At 40.4% G+C, this 15,532-nt stretch overlaps 2 protein-coding genes across 2 annotated transcripts; both read right to left on the bottom strand.

Moving 5' to 3' along the window:
* Nucleotides 1–2,788: 2,788 nt before the first annotated feature.
* Nucleotides 2,789–5,229, bottom strand: LOC311131385 (N-acetyllactosaminide beta-1,3-N-acetylglucosaminyltransferase 3-like). Its single transcript, XM_084164346.1, has one exon. The coding sequence runs from the start codon at nt 5,221–5,223 to the stop codon at nt 4,063–4,065; it is 1,161 nt and encodes a 386-aa protein (XP_084020472.1). The 5' UTR covers nt 5,224–5,229; the 3' UTR covers nt 2,789–4,062.
* A 4,259-nt stretch (nt 5,230–9,488) lies between these two features.
* Nucleotides 9,489–11,232, bottom strand: LOC311130812 (N-acetyllactosaminide beta-1,3-N-acetylglucosaminyltransferase 3-like). Its single transcript, XM_084163610.1, has one exon. The coding sequence runs from the start codon at nt 11,224–11,226 to the stop codon at nt 10,066–10,068; it is 1,161 nt and encodes a 386-aa protein (XP_084019736.1). The 5' UTR covers nt 11,227–11,232; the 3' UTR covers nt 9,489–10,065.
* Between the last annotated feature and the right edge of the window lie 4,300 nt (nt 11,233–15,532).

Below are 15,532 nucleotides of genomic sequence, written 5' to 3'. Positions count from 1 at the left end.
AGGGATAAAATTGTAGACCTGCACAAGGCTGGGATGGGCTACAGGACAATAGGCAAGCAGCTTGGTGAGAAGGCAACAACTGTTGGCGCAATTATTAGAAAATGGAAGAAGTTCAAGATGACGGTCAATCACCCTTGGTCTGGGGCTCCATGCAAGATCTCACCTTGTGGGGCATCAATGATCATGAGGAAGGTGAGGGATCAGCCCAGAACTACACAGCAGGACCTGGTCAATGATCTGAAGAGAGCTGGGACCACACTACGCCGTCATGGATTAAAATCCTGCAGCACACGCAAGGTCCCCCTGCTCAAGCCAGCGCATGTCCAAGCCCGTCTGAAGTTTGCCAATGACCATCTTGATGATCCAGAGGAGGAATGGGAGAAGGTCATGTGGTCTGATGAGACAAAAATATAGCTTTTTGGTCTAAACTCCACTCGCCGTGTTTGGAGGAAGAAGAAGGATGAGTACAACCCCAAGAACACCATCCCAACCGTGAAGCATGGAGTTGGAAACATCATTCTTTGGGGATGCTTTTCTGCAAAGGGGACAGGACGACTGCACCGTATTGAGGGGAGGATGGATGGGGCCATGTATCGCGAGATCTTGGCCAACAACCTCCTTCCCTCAGTAAGAGCATTGAAGATGGGTCGTGGCTGGGTCTTCCAGCATGACAACGACCCGAAATACACAGCCAGGGCAACTAAGGAGTGGCTCCATAAGAAGCATCTCAAGGTCCTGGAGTGGCCTAGCCTGTCTCCAGACCTGAACCCAATAGAAAATCTTTAGCTGAAAGTCCGTATTGCCCAGCGACAGCCCCGAAACCTGAAGGATCTGGAGAAGGTTTTGTATGGAGGAGTGGGCCAAAATCCCTGCTGCAGTGTGTGCAAACCTGGTCAAGACCTACAGGAAACGTATGATCTCTGTAATTGCAAACAAAGGTTTCTGTACCAAATATTAAGTTCTGCTTTTCTGATGTATCAAATACTTATGTCATGCAATAAAATGCAAATTAATTACTTAAAAATCATAACCCTAACCCCCCCACCCCTTCCTACACAATGGAGGAGGCGCGGGGACCTGCCCTAATCATCTTCCTTCTTACGAAATCATGTCATTAGTACTTGTAACATATTTTCATAGACCTTTCTAGAATACTTCTACTTAAGCTATCTAATTCAACCTTTCACATTTCTCAATCCACATAGTAATCTAGGTCCATAGCCCCAATGCGAAAGCTTTACCCACTGTCCCTACCTGGGTTCGAACCAGGGACCCTCTACATACATTGCCAGTCACTCCACAAAATCTGCGATCCTTTCAAAGCAACTACTTCCAGTTCATAGAGCAAGTGACGTCACCAAATGAAAACCACCCTAGCTCTCACCTCATTCGGCAACACAAAAACTCTCTCTCCCTGCACCTATTCCTGTTGAATAAGTGAGTCTTTCTATTTAACCCAAACCACGCTACAAATCTTCCATTCAACATCACCAAACCAAATACCAAAAACCAAATTTTCTTTGGGACTTATTATTAGGTGTGACTTTTGAGCAAATGTTATGATCTGCTTTTGTAATCAACCATTTAAATTATTCAACCAGTAACCCCGAGTTTTTTAAGACCCCAGTTTCATGAAACGGATGGGACAACCATTTTTTTCTCACGCGACCTATTTTAGTCCCTTCCTTGAAACAATTATCACGTATTTCGATGGATCATTAGGTCTCACACGTATACAACCTTATACGATTTTTTGCTAACACTATCCGTAACCCAGAGGTCGTAACTGCTCTAGTTTCATGAAATAGACAGAGTTAGAGCAAATCCCCAGTTGTTTATGACTCTTGACTTGTTTAATGTATCTATCTCACATGATGATAATTATCTCCCTTTCTGTTTATATTGTAAAGACTGTATCTCGTACAATCTCAATATTAACTAGTTTATTTTGGTATAGGCCTATTACCTAGAGTCATTTTCGGACCCCCCTTCCTTCCTTTATACCACTCTCGCTTATGAGATTTTGGTAACTATTCTCTGCCCTTCACAATAATTACTATTCTTATACAAGTTCAAATCATTTCACCAAAACTATGAATAAAAATTACTGACCTTATCCTTGCAGTTGGGATTTAAATGCTTTTTCAGATCTCGTCAACGTCTTTATCGTTCATAAGGTTCATCACCGGCCTGTTTACAACCTTAACGTCAAAGGCCAGGTCTATTCTATACGGATGCTATCATCCGCCCGTGCACGGTTTTCGGTGTCCTCAGAACGACAAAGACGTATTTTTGAGATCCGTCTCGAAGGACCATTTGTCACGAGAATTTCTATCTCTAATTAATCAAACTTAATGCTCTGAATAATTCCCAGAGGGTGTAAGGCTCTGGTTTAATCATGAATTAAACAAAGGTCCACAACCAGCAAGAATGATCTGTATGTTTAATCATGGAGAGCTCTGACGCCAAAAAACACATATACAGCTTTTATACCACTTCACACAAAGGCACTTTGCTCCCCCCACCTTTAGGAGGCCTTTAACCAGTTTCTCAATCCCATTCATCCTGGAATGTTTGTCTCAGCAGTTTCTAACTCACCCCCTCTGTTAGTGGGTTTATAATGATAACCCTAACACAGTTCACACAGTCATCATCAGTATTGGGGTTAACAATTTTAGTCATAATCATAATTCCTCTATCAATAGCGTTGAAAACTTGCTTAAACTATGATGCATTGTATTGAATACCTGTTTCAAATGTTAATTTGTATACGTCCCTAATCCACTGTCATTGAATAGTTAGTATCCTTTCAAAACAGCATCAATTAATGATTGTGCTACTGTGCCTACCTTCTTTTAATCACTGATCTGATTCTGACATGGTTAGATTGCAATATCAATGAAGTGGGAACCTGGAAACCCCCCCAAAATCACCTTTATAATAAAGCATTGCATGCATCTATTATTAGCGGGTCTGGGAAAGAATGGCCTTTTTATAAAATTATTTCATGCAATTGTACGTAGTTTTACATGACTGGAGACATTAGACAGATCTTTTTTAATACCACACAAATGACCAAAATGACATTTTACTCTGACACTAACAAACAATAGTGGTTTAAGATCAAGTATATTGCTACAGAAACAGTTATGGCATTTTTAAACATTGTTTCTATGTTTATAAGGCTAATAAGAAAAGATGTCAAATGACTTGAAAAACGGGAAAGGTGTAACAATTTATGGGTATTTGCATCAGTAAGTGACTGAAATGCATCATCATTTCATAATTGGAAAGTTCTGGAAAACACCAGGGAAGCTCATCAAGTAGCCTGAAAAGTGTGTGTGTGTGTGAGAGAGTGTGAGTGTGTGATTAAAAATAAATAAATCACACATGCAATTTGCAACAACATTGTTACACAAATGGATATACAATTATATTCTATAAACATGCAGTCAGCATTAGATTCACAGAAAGACACACAGGTATTCATCCTCTGATTATTAATTTAAAAAGAGAACATTTTCAAGAAAACATTTACAAAGAACAAACAGAGACTGCCTAAAGACAAAGAATGCCCTGTCTAACATATTGCTATTTTGCAGTCAACCACAACAGTTTGCTATCTGATCTTCAGATTTGTTCTGAGCTTAGTGGGTGGTGAGGTCTTCCAGAGGCACTGTGGTTTACACTAGGCAAAGTGTTCAGATAAAAGGTCAAAAACAAAAAAGCAGACGGCAGTGGAAAGAAAGAGTGAAACAAAATGGACATCAATTGCCCATTAAAGTATAATAAATAAAAGGGATGCATCGTGACAGGTATACACGTCTACCCCTTTTTTGGGGAAAATTATAAATCAATAATGTGTTGTCAATCATTTACATTAATAACAATGCCAGCTGTCAAATTTCACAGTAACCTGGCATATGTCAATAGATCCGGCATTGTCCAAACAGCTGCAGGAATACAGCAGGAATAAAACCTGCTTTGAGAGATCACACCTCAGTATTAGCTTATCAAAAAAGACTGGAAAAATAAACCTGAGCAGGCAACTGATTTCAAGGGTTATAGTGAACCTTGCAAATTCCCACATTTCAAGTTAGGTTCATGGATTCCATGCCACATAATATATATCTGATGGGGCAGAAATCTGTGTACTAAAATGATTTCCCTGTAATAACAAGGGTTGTAAGCATCCACTTTCTGGGAGGGGACTTGCAGTCCAGCAGTTCTGACACCAAAATGGGACTCTGGCCTAAGACCAGCCTTTTCCAAACACATTCCCATGTAGACATCGTCAATTGGCAAAATGGGAATGGTATGGGACATTTTGTAAATGACTATAGCTGTGTATCCAGAGAGCAGGAAGCCCCCTCCACCACAGTAAGGGGGATATGAGTCTGACTCTTGAACCTGGACTGGGACATAGTATTTGCTCCCTGTCTCTCTAATGGGTCCTACATAGCGGATTAGATGACCTGCAAAAAGGTGCTTGTCACCATCTTTGTTTTTCTGGCTGTGAAGGTAGTCCACCATGTTATCTGTGTTGGCAAAGATATCATCGTCACCGTTGAAGATAAATCTGGCCTGGCGGCAGTTCTTATCCATCCACTCTAAGAACAAGATTTGCTTCAGGGTGAGGTTGAAGAAGGAGTCGTTGAAGTCCCACTGCAAGATATCATTATGCTCACGGTTCTCCAGTCGTAGAAGCTTGTTTAGTTTGCGCTTCTCAAAGCTTGTGCCTGTTGTTCCAGAGAGAAATATCCTGCGGATCCACATTCCATTTTGCAGTCTCTCCTTGGCCCAGGTTTTCCGTAGTACCTCACGGCGGTCGTAATTCACAGGTGAGCTTTTTATGACAAGCAGAAGGAAGACATCAGCAGACTTGTGAGGGCCTCCACATTTATCAGGTACATCCAGCAGCATCGGGAAGTGGCGGCAGTGACGATAGAAGAGGAAGTCTTGGATGTGACCAGGCAGAGAGGAAAACCCTGACACATTGGCCGCAGACTCATTCCGTTCACAATGGCCCCAGGTGAAAACACCTGCGCTCTCACTGGTTGGTTTCTGAGGTCTGTTTTGATAGGTTGATTCCATTCTGTTTATGTGGACATGGTTAGAGGGATCATCAGGAGGAATGTCCTCTTTACTAAAAATTATGACCAAGCACAGAATGCCTATCACAAGTAAAGCTGTTGCCTCACGCAAACAAGAAGACCTTCCCATCTTTGTTGCTCTGTAATGAGAAAAAACAATACTTTATTTTAAAATGAGCCATAAATACATGTGTATGACACACTGATGTGTTTACTGTCCCCGTACAAAGAACAACTATTTTAGATGACACAGTATTAACCTCTGCTCAGCTGATTGGTTGACATACTGTAAATTGAGACATTTTGTGACTGAACTTAACAAAAATAAGAAATTATATTACCAAACCAAGATAAATAACATAACACACATTGGAAAAATACTTTGGAGTACCATAAATTATGTCAAACCCAATTAATGTCCATCGTTCATTGAAATGTATGGGTAATTTATAACAAAACCTTTCGATATTGCTAATCATTTCAATGACTATTTCACTAGTAAAGTGGAAAAATTCAGTTGCAGTTGCATTCCCAAAATATGTCTGCAGAAAAATTGTTGAACAACGTGCTTCCTACAGTATGACAAGCATAAGATGACTGAGACAGTCATTACTGAGGAAAATAGTATTCAATTTGAAATAAAGAAATTTGCTTGGGTCATTCATATTTGTCCATAAAAACACAAGATCTTCATTAATTCAGTATTGTGCTATCATAATGACATTTTGAAATTACCATTGAAAATGTAAACCATAAAAACAATACAATCTATCTCTATGATGTAGAAGAGTACCATTGATTCAAATCATTTCAACCTTTGGACAATTACGTACTTCGGGGGTTAGGCAGGGGTGTGACAATAATGAAATTCCAACTAAAATGAGATCAAGTGTAAAATCAGTATTAGGTAGTAGTTTTCTCAATTGCATCAATGGACTGCAGTAATGGAAATGCAAGGCAATAGGGTGGAAACTCATCAAACTGTGTCATGTCTGGTGAAAATAAGTGGAACAAGCCAACAGTTCTGGACATTCATCAAGACATGCTTTGCACAAAGTGAATGAGCAATTTCTCAAACAACTGGAAAAACCATCAAGGAAAATAGATAACCTTTTTTACTTAACAATGCCAATGCCATAGAGCAATTTCAGAAAGGTGCTTATAGTTGGGTTTTTATTTGCGTAACAAGGTTTCCCGTTTGAGGCTAGAAAGAAGCTTGTTCAAGACACTTTTCTTTCTGTAATTGATTATGGTGACTTATTGTATATGCATGCAGCCTCTTCTGTGTTAAAGAGACTGTTTATCATGTATATTTGCGTTTTGTTATAAATGCTCACCTACCATTGCACCTTGCATCAAATGGTGGTTCATCTCATAGAGATCAATAGAGGACTCATCTTTATATCTGTGCTATTATAGCGTCTGTGACAGCATGGGTAGTGCCATTGAGGCTACAACCAATAGGAATCCCCACCCAGTTGACTATGTTGACTACTTTAAAATAGCGGAAGCATGGTGTGAAGCCCTCAATGGTGCTGCCCATGCTAAAATAGCCTTTTGGCCACTAGAGGCCTCTATCATTCTCTGTGGTTCATCTACAAAGCCCTTCTGGGTAAACTAAACTCCCCCTCTACCTTGGTAGCCTGCTCTCCTTAACAACTAGTAATTACTAGACACGGTCTACTAGGTGGTTGCTACTAAAAGTCCCCAGGGCTGTTACAGAGTGAGGAAAGACTGCCTTTTCCTATTGTGCACCGGAAGCATGGAACAGTCTGCAAAATACGCTTCACCTAGATGTACTTGTGCCCCTTAGGCCTAGATTCAGTCAGATCAAGTGTTAACCGGCAATAGCCGACAGCTACATAGCTGACATTTTGGCGGTGTCGGAAGTTTGTGTAACCTAACTGCGTTGGAGCTGTCAAATCGGTGAGCGGCTGCTCTTGATCATTGTCACAGAAAGCCACACCCGTCCCATTCACGAGAACGTGTAGGCTATAAATAATGACGCTCAAATTGAAAATAATTTAACGAAATAATTAGGATTTCTGTCAGCCTAATCGAGGTGTAGATTACATTACATCTCACATTCAAGTGTTGAAACTTGTAAACAAGGTTGAATGGGATTTCTCTTAATTTGACTCCATGCAGCCAAAGGCAATGTCCGCTTTAGGTATAGACCTAATGCCAGGAGCCGCTTGTGGATTTGACAGCTCTAACACAGTTCCACCTTCGTTACTGTCAAAACAACCGAGATTCCCTAAAAACACGCCACTTCGATACAGCTACGACTTTTTCGGTACAGCTACGACTTTTTCGGAGCAGGTTAGCAGAACTTATGCAGCAGGTTAGGATAATTAACGTAGCAGGTTAGGAGAATTAGCTAAAGGTTAGGAAAAGTGTTATAGGGTTAGGGTTAGCAAAAATGCATTCCTAACCTGCTATGAAAAGTCACTTGTATGTTCATTGACTGCTGCTGCTTTCTTGGCCAGGTCTCCCTTGCAAAATAGACCCTGTGTCTCAATGGGTTTCTTCCTGGTTACATACAGATTAAATACAAATACAAATTATAGTGTCACCAGGAAATTTACCAAATGCACTACATTTGGGGTGCGGGTACAGAAAATACTGGATGTTGACTAGTCTTCCTAGGAAGACGGGTTGCCTCCCACATTAACAATATTCTGACATGCACAGTGCTGCATAAATGCATAGGCCTACATAGTGCTGTTTCCCATAAGGTCTGGGATTTCCAAGACTAGATGTTGACAAACAGGGGTGGACTGGCCATCTGGCTTTTCGGGCAAATGTCATATGGGCTGGTCCATTTTTATCTTAGTGGGCCTGTCTAAAATTTTAATTATCTGGTTAGTAATGGGGGCCTCAAGGAATAAAATGGGCCAGTGTGGGGGCCTTGAGGGAAAAAAGTGTCTGTTGAGGGGGCTTCAAGGAAAGAAATGGGCCGGTATGTTAGAAATGCCAGAGCAGATTTCTATTCCCACTCTGCCCCTGTTGACAGACAAACTATGTCCACACACCCACTGTTCAAGTGCTTGTAGAATTACAATGATGAGATATACATATTAAGCTACTAACCAATTTGAGTGTGACAGTGTTCCAGTGTTGGTGAATTTCTTTCATTTATTGACAATAAGAGGAAAGGCGTGTCCCCCAGTCAGTCGTGTGCAAACTGAAAGTATGCCCGTTATAAAACCAGCACCACAGACTGTGGTAATTGGCTATTTTAATAAATGTTATCCAACAGTGAATTTATAGGCTAACAATTTATTATAATAACCACATTTACCTCTGTCACAGTAATTAAACAAATATCCTCTATACTAGCAGGTATTGCGCTGTTAGGCATGCATATAGTTCCTTAACTTCTCTCTGGGTAGCTTAGCCTATCGATCTGCACGACTTTATTCTAATTGTATTGGATCATCCAAAAGCAGTTTATTTGTTTGTTCGCATGAATAATATTGAACTGGCACAAATAATTACTTTTTAGTGATTATATTCATATAGGATATGCCTACAAACAAACCAATATAGTAACCTACATGTATTTGTAGTATGGTGAATTTATACAACTAATTCATTGCCATAGAAAAGCATATCTCCATATTTACAATGCACGGCACGGTGTCTCTTACCTTTCCCCCCCTCCGTCCTATTGACAGAACGTCTTGGAGTTGCCTTGGCTCCCTCTGTAAATTATAAATACACTTCGTCCTTAGCGCTGGGCGTTACCCACCAGGGCCATGTTCAGAATCTGATTCTGACATGGTTAGATTGCAATATCAATGAAGTGGGAACCGGGAAACCCCCCCAAAATCACCTTTATAATAAAGCATTGCATGCATCTATTATTAGTGGGTCTGGGAAAGAATGGCCTTTTTTTCAAATTATTTCATGCAATTGTACGTAGTTTTACATGACTGGAGACATTAGACAGATCTTTTTTAATACCACACAAATGACCGAAAGGACATTTTACTCTGACACTAACAAACAATAGTGGTTTAAGATCAAGTATATTGCTACAGAAACAGTTATGGCATTTTTAAACATTGTTTCTATGTTTATAAGGCTAATAAGAAAATATGTCAAATGACTTGAAAAACGGGAAAGGTGTAACAATTTATAGGGTATTTGCATCAGTAAGTGACTGAAATGCATCATCATTTCATAATTGGAACGTTCTGGAAAACACCAGGGAAGCTCATCAGGTAGCCTGAAAAGTGTGTGTGTGTGTGTGTGTGAGAGTGTGAGTGTGTGATTAAAAATAAATAAATCACACATGCAATTTGCAACAACATTGTTACACAAATGGATATAAAATGATATTCTATAAACATGCAGTCAGCATTAGATTCCCAGAAAGACACACAGGTATTCATCCTCTGATTATTCATTTAAAAAGAGAACATTTTCAAGAAAACATTTACAAAGAACAAACAGAGACTGCCTAAAGACAAAGAATGCCCTGTCTAACATATTGCTATTTTGCAGTCAACCACAACAGTTTGCTATCTGATCTTCAGATTTGTTCTGAGCTTAGTGGGTGGTGAGGTCTTCCAGAGGCACTGTGGTTTACACTAGGCAAAGTGTTCAGATAAAAGGTCAAAAACAAAAAAGCAGACGGCAGTGGAAAGAAAGAGTGAAACAAAATGGACATCAATTGCCCTTTAAAGTATAATAAATAAAAGGGATGCATCGTGACAGGTATACACGTCTACCCCTTTTTTGGGGAAAATTATAAATCAATAATGTGTTGTCAATCATTTACATTAATAACAATGCCAGCTGTCAAATTTCACAGTAACCTGGCATATGTCAATAGATCCGGCATTGTCCAAACAGCTGCAGGAATACAGCAGGAATAAAACCTGCTTTGAGAGATCACACCTCAGTATTAGCTTATCAAAAAAGACTGGAAAAATAAACCTGAGCAGGCAACTGATTTCAAGGGTTATAGTGAACCTTGCAAATTCCCACATTTCAAGTTAGGTTCATGGATTCCATGCCACATAATATATATCTGATGGGGCAGAAATCTGTGTACTAAAATGATTTCCCTGTAATAACAAGGGTTGTAAGCGTCCACTTTCTGGGAGGGGACATGCAGTCCAGCAGTTCTGACACCAAAATGGGACTCTGGCCTAAGACCAGCCTTTTCCAAACACATTCCCATGTAGACATCGTCAATTGGCAAAATGGGAATGGTATGGGACATTTTGTAAATGACTATAGCTGTGTATCCAGAGAGCAGGAAGCCCCCTCCACCACAGTAAGGGGGATATGAGTCTGACTCTTGAACCTGGACTGGGACATAGTATTTGCTCCCTGTCTCTCTAATGGGTCCTACATAGCGGATTAGATGACCTGCAAAAAGGTGCTTGTCACCATCTTTGTTTTTCTGGCTGTGAAGGTAGTCCACCATGTTATCTGTGTTGGCAAAGATATCATCGTCACCGTTTAAGATAAATCTGGCCTGGCGGCAGTTCTTATCCATCCACTCTAAGAACAAGATTTGCTTCAGGGTGAGGTTGAAGAAGGAGTCGTTGAAGTCCCACTGCAAGATATCATTATGCTCACGGTTCTCCAGTCGTAGAAGCTTGTTTAGTTTGCGCTTCTCAAAGCTTGTGCCTGTTGTTCCAGAGAGAAATATCCTGCGGATCCACATTCCATTTTGCAGTCTCTCCTTGGCCCAGGTTTTCCGTAGTACCTCACGGCGGTCATAATTCACAGGTGAGCTTTTTATGACAAGCAGAAGGAAGACATCAGCAGACTTGTGAGGGCCTCCACATTTATCAGGTACATCCAGCAGCATCGGGAAGTGGCGGCAGTGACGATAGAAGAGGAAGTCTTGGATGTGACCAGGCAGAGAGGAAAACCCTGACACATTGGCCGCAGACTCATTCCGTTCACAATGGCCCCAGGTGAAAACACCTGCGCTCTCACTGGTTGGTTTCTGAGGTCTGTTTTGATAGGTTGATTCCATTCTGTTTATGTGGACATGGTCAGAGGGTTCATCAGGAGGAATGTCCTTTTTACTAAAAATTATGACCAAGCACAGAATGCCTATCACAAGTAAAGCTGTTGCCTCACGCAAACAAGAAGACCTTCCCATCTTTGTTGCTCTGTAATGAGAAAAAACAATACTTTATTTTATGTAATACCTTGCTAAAACCAAGTATAGAGTTTATTTGTTATAATTCATTGGTATTAGATTTAAAAGGTGATCAAATAGCTCCTGATTTGTAATGTCATTAATGGTTTTCTTTTGAAGCAATGTTTTTTTTTAAATGTACAAGTGAATAGGTTGGTTTACTTTTAAGTTTAAGTTTCCCACGTATCTCGTTAAAGTTTTGACCAATGAGGTAACTTGTTAAGTTGTGGCCAATGGGAGAGTGGACTGGTTGCTGGGAAAGAAAAGAGAGGGAAAGGTTGAAAGAAGGGAGAGGAGAGACGTTAGTGGGGTTGGTGAAGGAAAAACGACCAAAGGAAACGATAAAGAGAGAACAAAACCATACCTACAGAGTTTTTTTAAGGGAAATCCTGATTTTATTTATATAAGAGAGTGTTTATTATTTCGTTAAGAAAGACCAAGTGGAGACTGAAGCTGCCGTCGCATTGTGGAGACATTCGACATCCTAGAGCAGGGGTGTCAAACTCATTTTAGCTCAGGGGCCACATGGAGGAAAATGTATTCCCAAGTGGGCCGGACCGGTAAAATCATGGTATATATAACTTTAAAACAACAAACTTCAGATTGTTTTCTTTGTTTTAATACTATCAACATAAAGCATAAAGCTGGAGCCTGAGGACAGTGTGTCCAAAATAGTACAAGCACAACATCACTATTAATCATAAAACACCTCAAGTTTATTTGAAAATTCTAAAGAAAAAGAACACACAAACACACAATGCCTCAGTGATTCACAGAACTGTTTCACAGATCACAGAACTATATCAGGGTGTCATTTCTCAGGCAGAAATGTAGATACAAATAATGAAATCCTGTTCCCCAAACAAGTGCAAGAACCACAGAGTCAAGAATAGGTTAAATATACAAATAAAATAAAATCAATTAAAAACAATAGCACATCAACATAAAAACATATAAACATAAAGCTGGAGCCTGAGGACAGTGTGTCCAAAAGCACAACATCACTATTAATCATAAAACACCTCAAGCTATTTGAAATTCTGAGGACAAACAACACACAAACACACAATGCCTCAGTGATTCACAGAAGTATATCACAGATCACAGAACTATATCAGGGTGTCTCATGCAGCACTTTAAGTGGGGTTGCATAGTTTATTTGACTCCTGATACCTGGCATCTTTTAGCTTTCACCAGCGCATCAATATCAGGCGTCACATCCTGAGTGGCAGCCAACTTCAGGATGTGATTCAAGTGCTTGTGCGTGAGCCTTGAGCGCAGCTTTGTTTTATTTATGCTCATTACAGAGAACTTGCTCACAAAGATATGTGGTTCCAAACATGCACAACAGTTTTGCAGCGAGGGCTGTCAAGTTGGGGTAACCTGGCAAGAGATTCTGATAAAATGTGTCCAAGCCAGCTGCGGCAAATTTGCCCTTCAAATCCGAGTCATACTGCAAGTATATTATTTCAAGTTGGATGCTGACGGGCAGATCAGAGGGATTCACGGTTAATGGCAAACAAAAAACGTTGAAGTCTTTCTCCAGTTCACCAAAAATCTGAAAGCGTCGCTCAAACTCCCTTAACAGTCCCGTTATTTTATCTTTGAACCGCTTCATGTCTGCCACATGTTGGGTCGCACACACATTTTTCAGACAGGGGAAGTGAGCTGCATCACCACCGGCGAGTTGCGTCTCCCACAATGACAGCTTCAACTTGAAAGAACGTATGCTGTCATAATACTGCGTGGCAACTTTGTTGCACCCTTGCAGCTGTTTGTTCAAGTTATTCAGGTGCTCTGTAACATCCACCATAAATGCAAGGTCCTGCATCCATTCTGCGGAATGAAATTCTAACACTGGTTTGCCCTTTTCTTCCATGAACTGTTCAATTTCTTCTCGTAAATCAAAAAAACGCCTCAGCACAGCACCTCGGCTTAACCATCTTACCTCAGTGTGGTATGGCAGGCCATAGATGTGGTCTTTCTCTCTGAGAAGGCTGTCAAACTGACGTTGATTCAGGCTTCTGGATCGGATGAAATTAACAGTTTGGATAATATAATAATAATAATAATAATAATAATATAATAATATAATATAATAATATAATAATAATATAATAAAAATAATAACCACCTTCATGACGTTATCCATCTTTAATGACTTGCAACACAAAGCCTCCTGGTGCAAAATACAGTGAAAAGTCCAAAAATCACGTCCTCCATTTGCAGATTGCACTTTCTCTCTGAACTTTGTCACAACGCCTGCTTTTTTCCCGATCATTGAGGGCGCACCATCTGTAGCCAGGCTGACAGCGCGGGACCAGTCCACTCCGACCCTGTCCAGCGCGCTGACGAGTGCAGTGAAAATATCAGCTGCTGTCGTTGTATCTGTCATCGGCACCAACTCCACGAACTCCTCGGTGACGGTCAATGTGTCATCAACTCTGCGGATGAAAATGGCCAGTTGTGCAACATCTGTAATGTCCGTGCTTTCATCAATTGCAACCGAAAACGCAATAAATTACTTTACTTTTTGCTTCAACTGGCTGTCCAAATCCACTGAAAGATCGGAAATCCTGTCTGCAACTGTGTTTCTTGTCAGGCTGATATTTGCAAAAGCCTGGTGCTTTTCAGGGCACACAATCTCCGCTGCCTTCATCATGCATGTTTTTACAAATTCACCCTCACTAAATGGTTTTGAAGCCACTGCGATTTCATTAGCAATGAGGTAGCTAGCTTTCACTGCAGCGTCACTGATGTCTCGGCTGTGAGTAAACACAGACTGCTGTTTCTTCAGACCCGCCAACAGTTCATTCACCTTCTCTCTTCTCCGCTGTCCTTGAAAGTTGTCATATTTGTCGGCATGAAGACTCACATAGTGGCGACGAAGGTTATATTCTTTCAGCACTGCAACATGCTGTGAACACACCAAACATACAGCTTTCCCATTCAATTCCGTGAATAAATAGAAGGATGACAATTTTTCTTGGAACACTCTGCACTCTGCGTCCACTTTTCTCTTTTTTGACAGAGACATATTGGGGCAATGAGGGTGCCAAAGCACATAATGTTAAAAGTAGAAGCCGTAATAAATATCGCGGGCAAAACAAAGTAGCTCATCCGGACTGGCTGCACTTGCTTGACCTATTTGCTCTGCCCCGGTATAAACAGTTTGCTTGCTTAACACAATTTCTATTGCGCCATCCAGTGGACACAATTGGAACAGCAGTTTATTTTATTGAAAAATTGCAGCTCATTTTTATCCTTTACAAAATCATCTCGCGGGCCGGATTAAACCCGTTTGCAGGCCTGATCCGGCCCGCGGGCCGGACCTTTGACACCCCTGTCCTAGAGGTTAGCCTAGCATCGTGCAAGACTTGGAGAGAATTGCTTGTGACGATCAACGAGTTCGGGTTTCCAACGGATGTCTGTTGCTGCTACGGAGTACTGGCTGCATTGATAGCTGTGTTCGCTGTGGATCTTGTGAGGACACCTGCACGGAACTACTATATTTTGCTGAGGCATTATCTACAAGTAGTGAGTAACTACAAATGTGGGGTGGACTTCGGGACTTTATGTATGTCGTCATTTTTTTTTTAGGAGCTCCAACGCGCGCCCAGGGTTTAAGCAAGCTTGCAAATAATTTGGACATGGGTTGTGGAAAAATCATTGGGGTTTATTATTTTTATTTCTTTTGATGTGATACATTGAACATGTGATTAATGTAGATATTGAACCTTATGTCTGTTGTATTGGTGGAGTCATTTACTGTTTCTGTTTCATTTAATGCATGGGAAAGCATATCCTTATAATAATAACCAAGTCTATAATCATTCTATCTGAAGTTAATACCCTATTTGTTATTCACCCTAGCAAGTTTACAATAGGGATTCTTATTGGAGAATGCTGTTCAGATATTCTAAATAAGGTAATATTGTGAGAGTCAAATTCGAGCCTGGTGAGAGGGTTACATTTAAAATGAGCCATAAATACATGTGTATGACACACTGATGTGTTTACTGTCCCCGTACAAAGAACAACTATTTTAGATGACCTCTGCTCAGCTGATTGGTTGACATACTGTAAATTGAGACATTTTGTGACTGAACTTAACAAAAATAAGAAATTATATTACCAAACCAAGATAAATAACATAACACACATTGGAAAAATACTTTGGAGTACCATAAATTATATCAAACCCAATTAATGTCCATCGTTCATTGAAATGTATGGGTAATTTATAACAAAACCTTTCGATATTGCT

This window comes from Coregonus lavaretus (assembly GCF_964263955.1).
Source record: "Coregonus lavaretus genome assembly, chromosome: 6".
NCBI classification, from domain to species: Eukaryota; Metazoa; Chordata; class Actinopteri; order Salmoniformes; family Salmonidae; genus Coregonus; species Coregonus lavaretus.
This window is presented reverse-complemented; position numbering and strand designations above follow the sequence as displayed.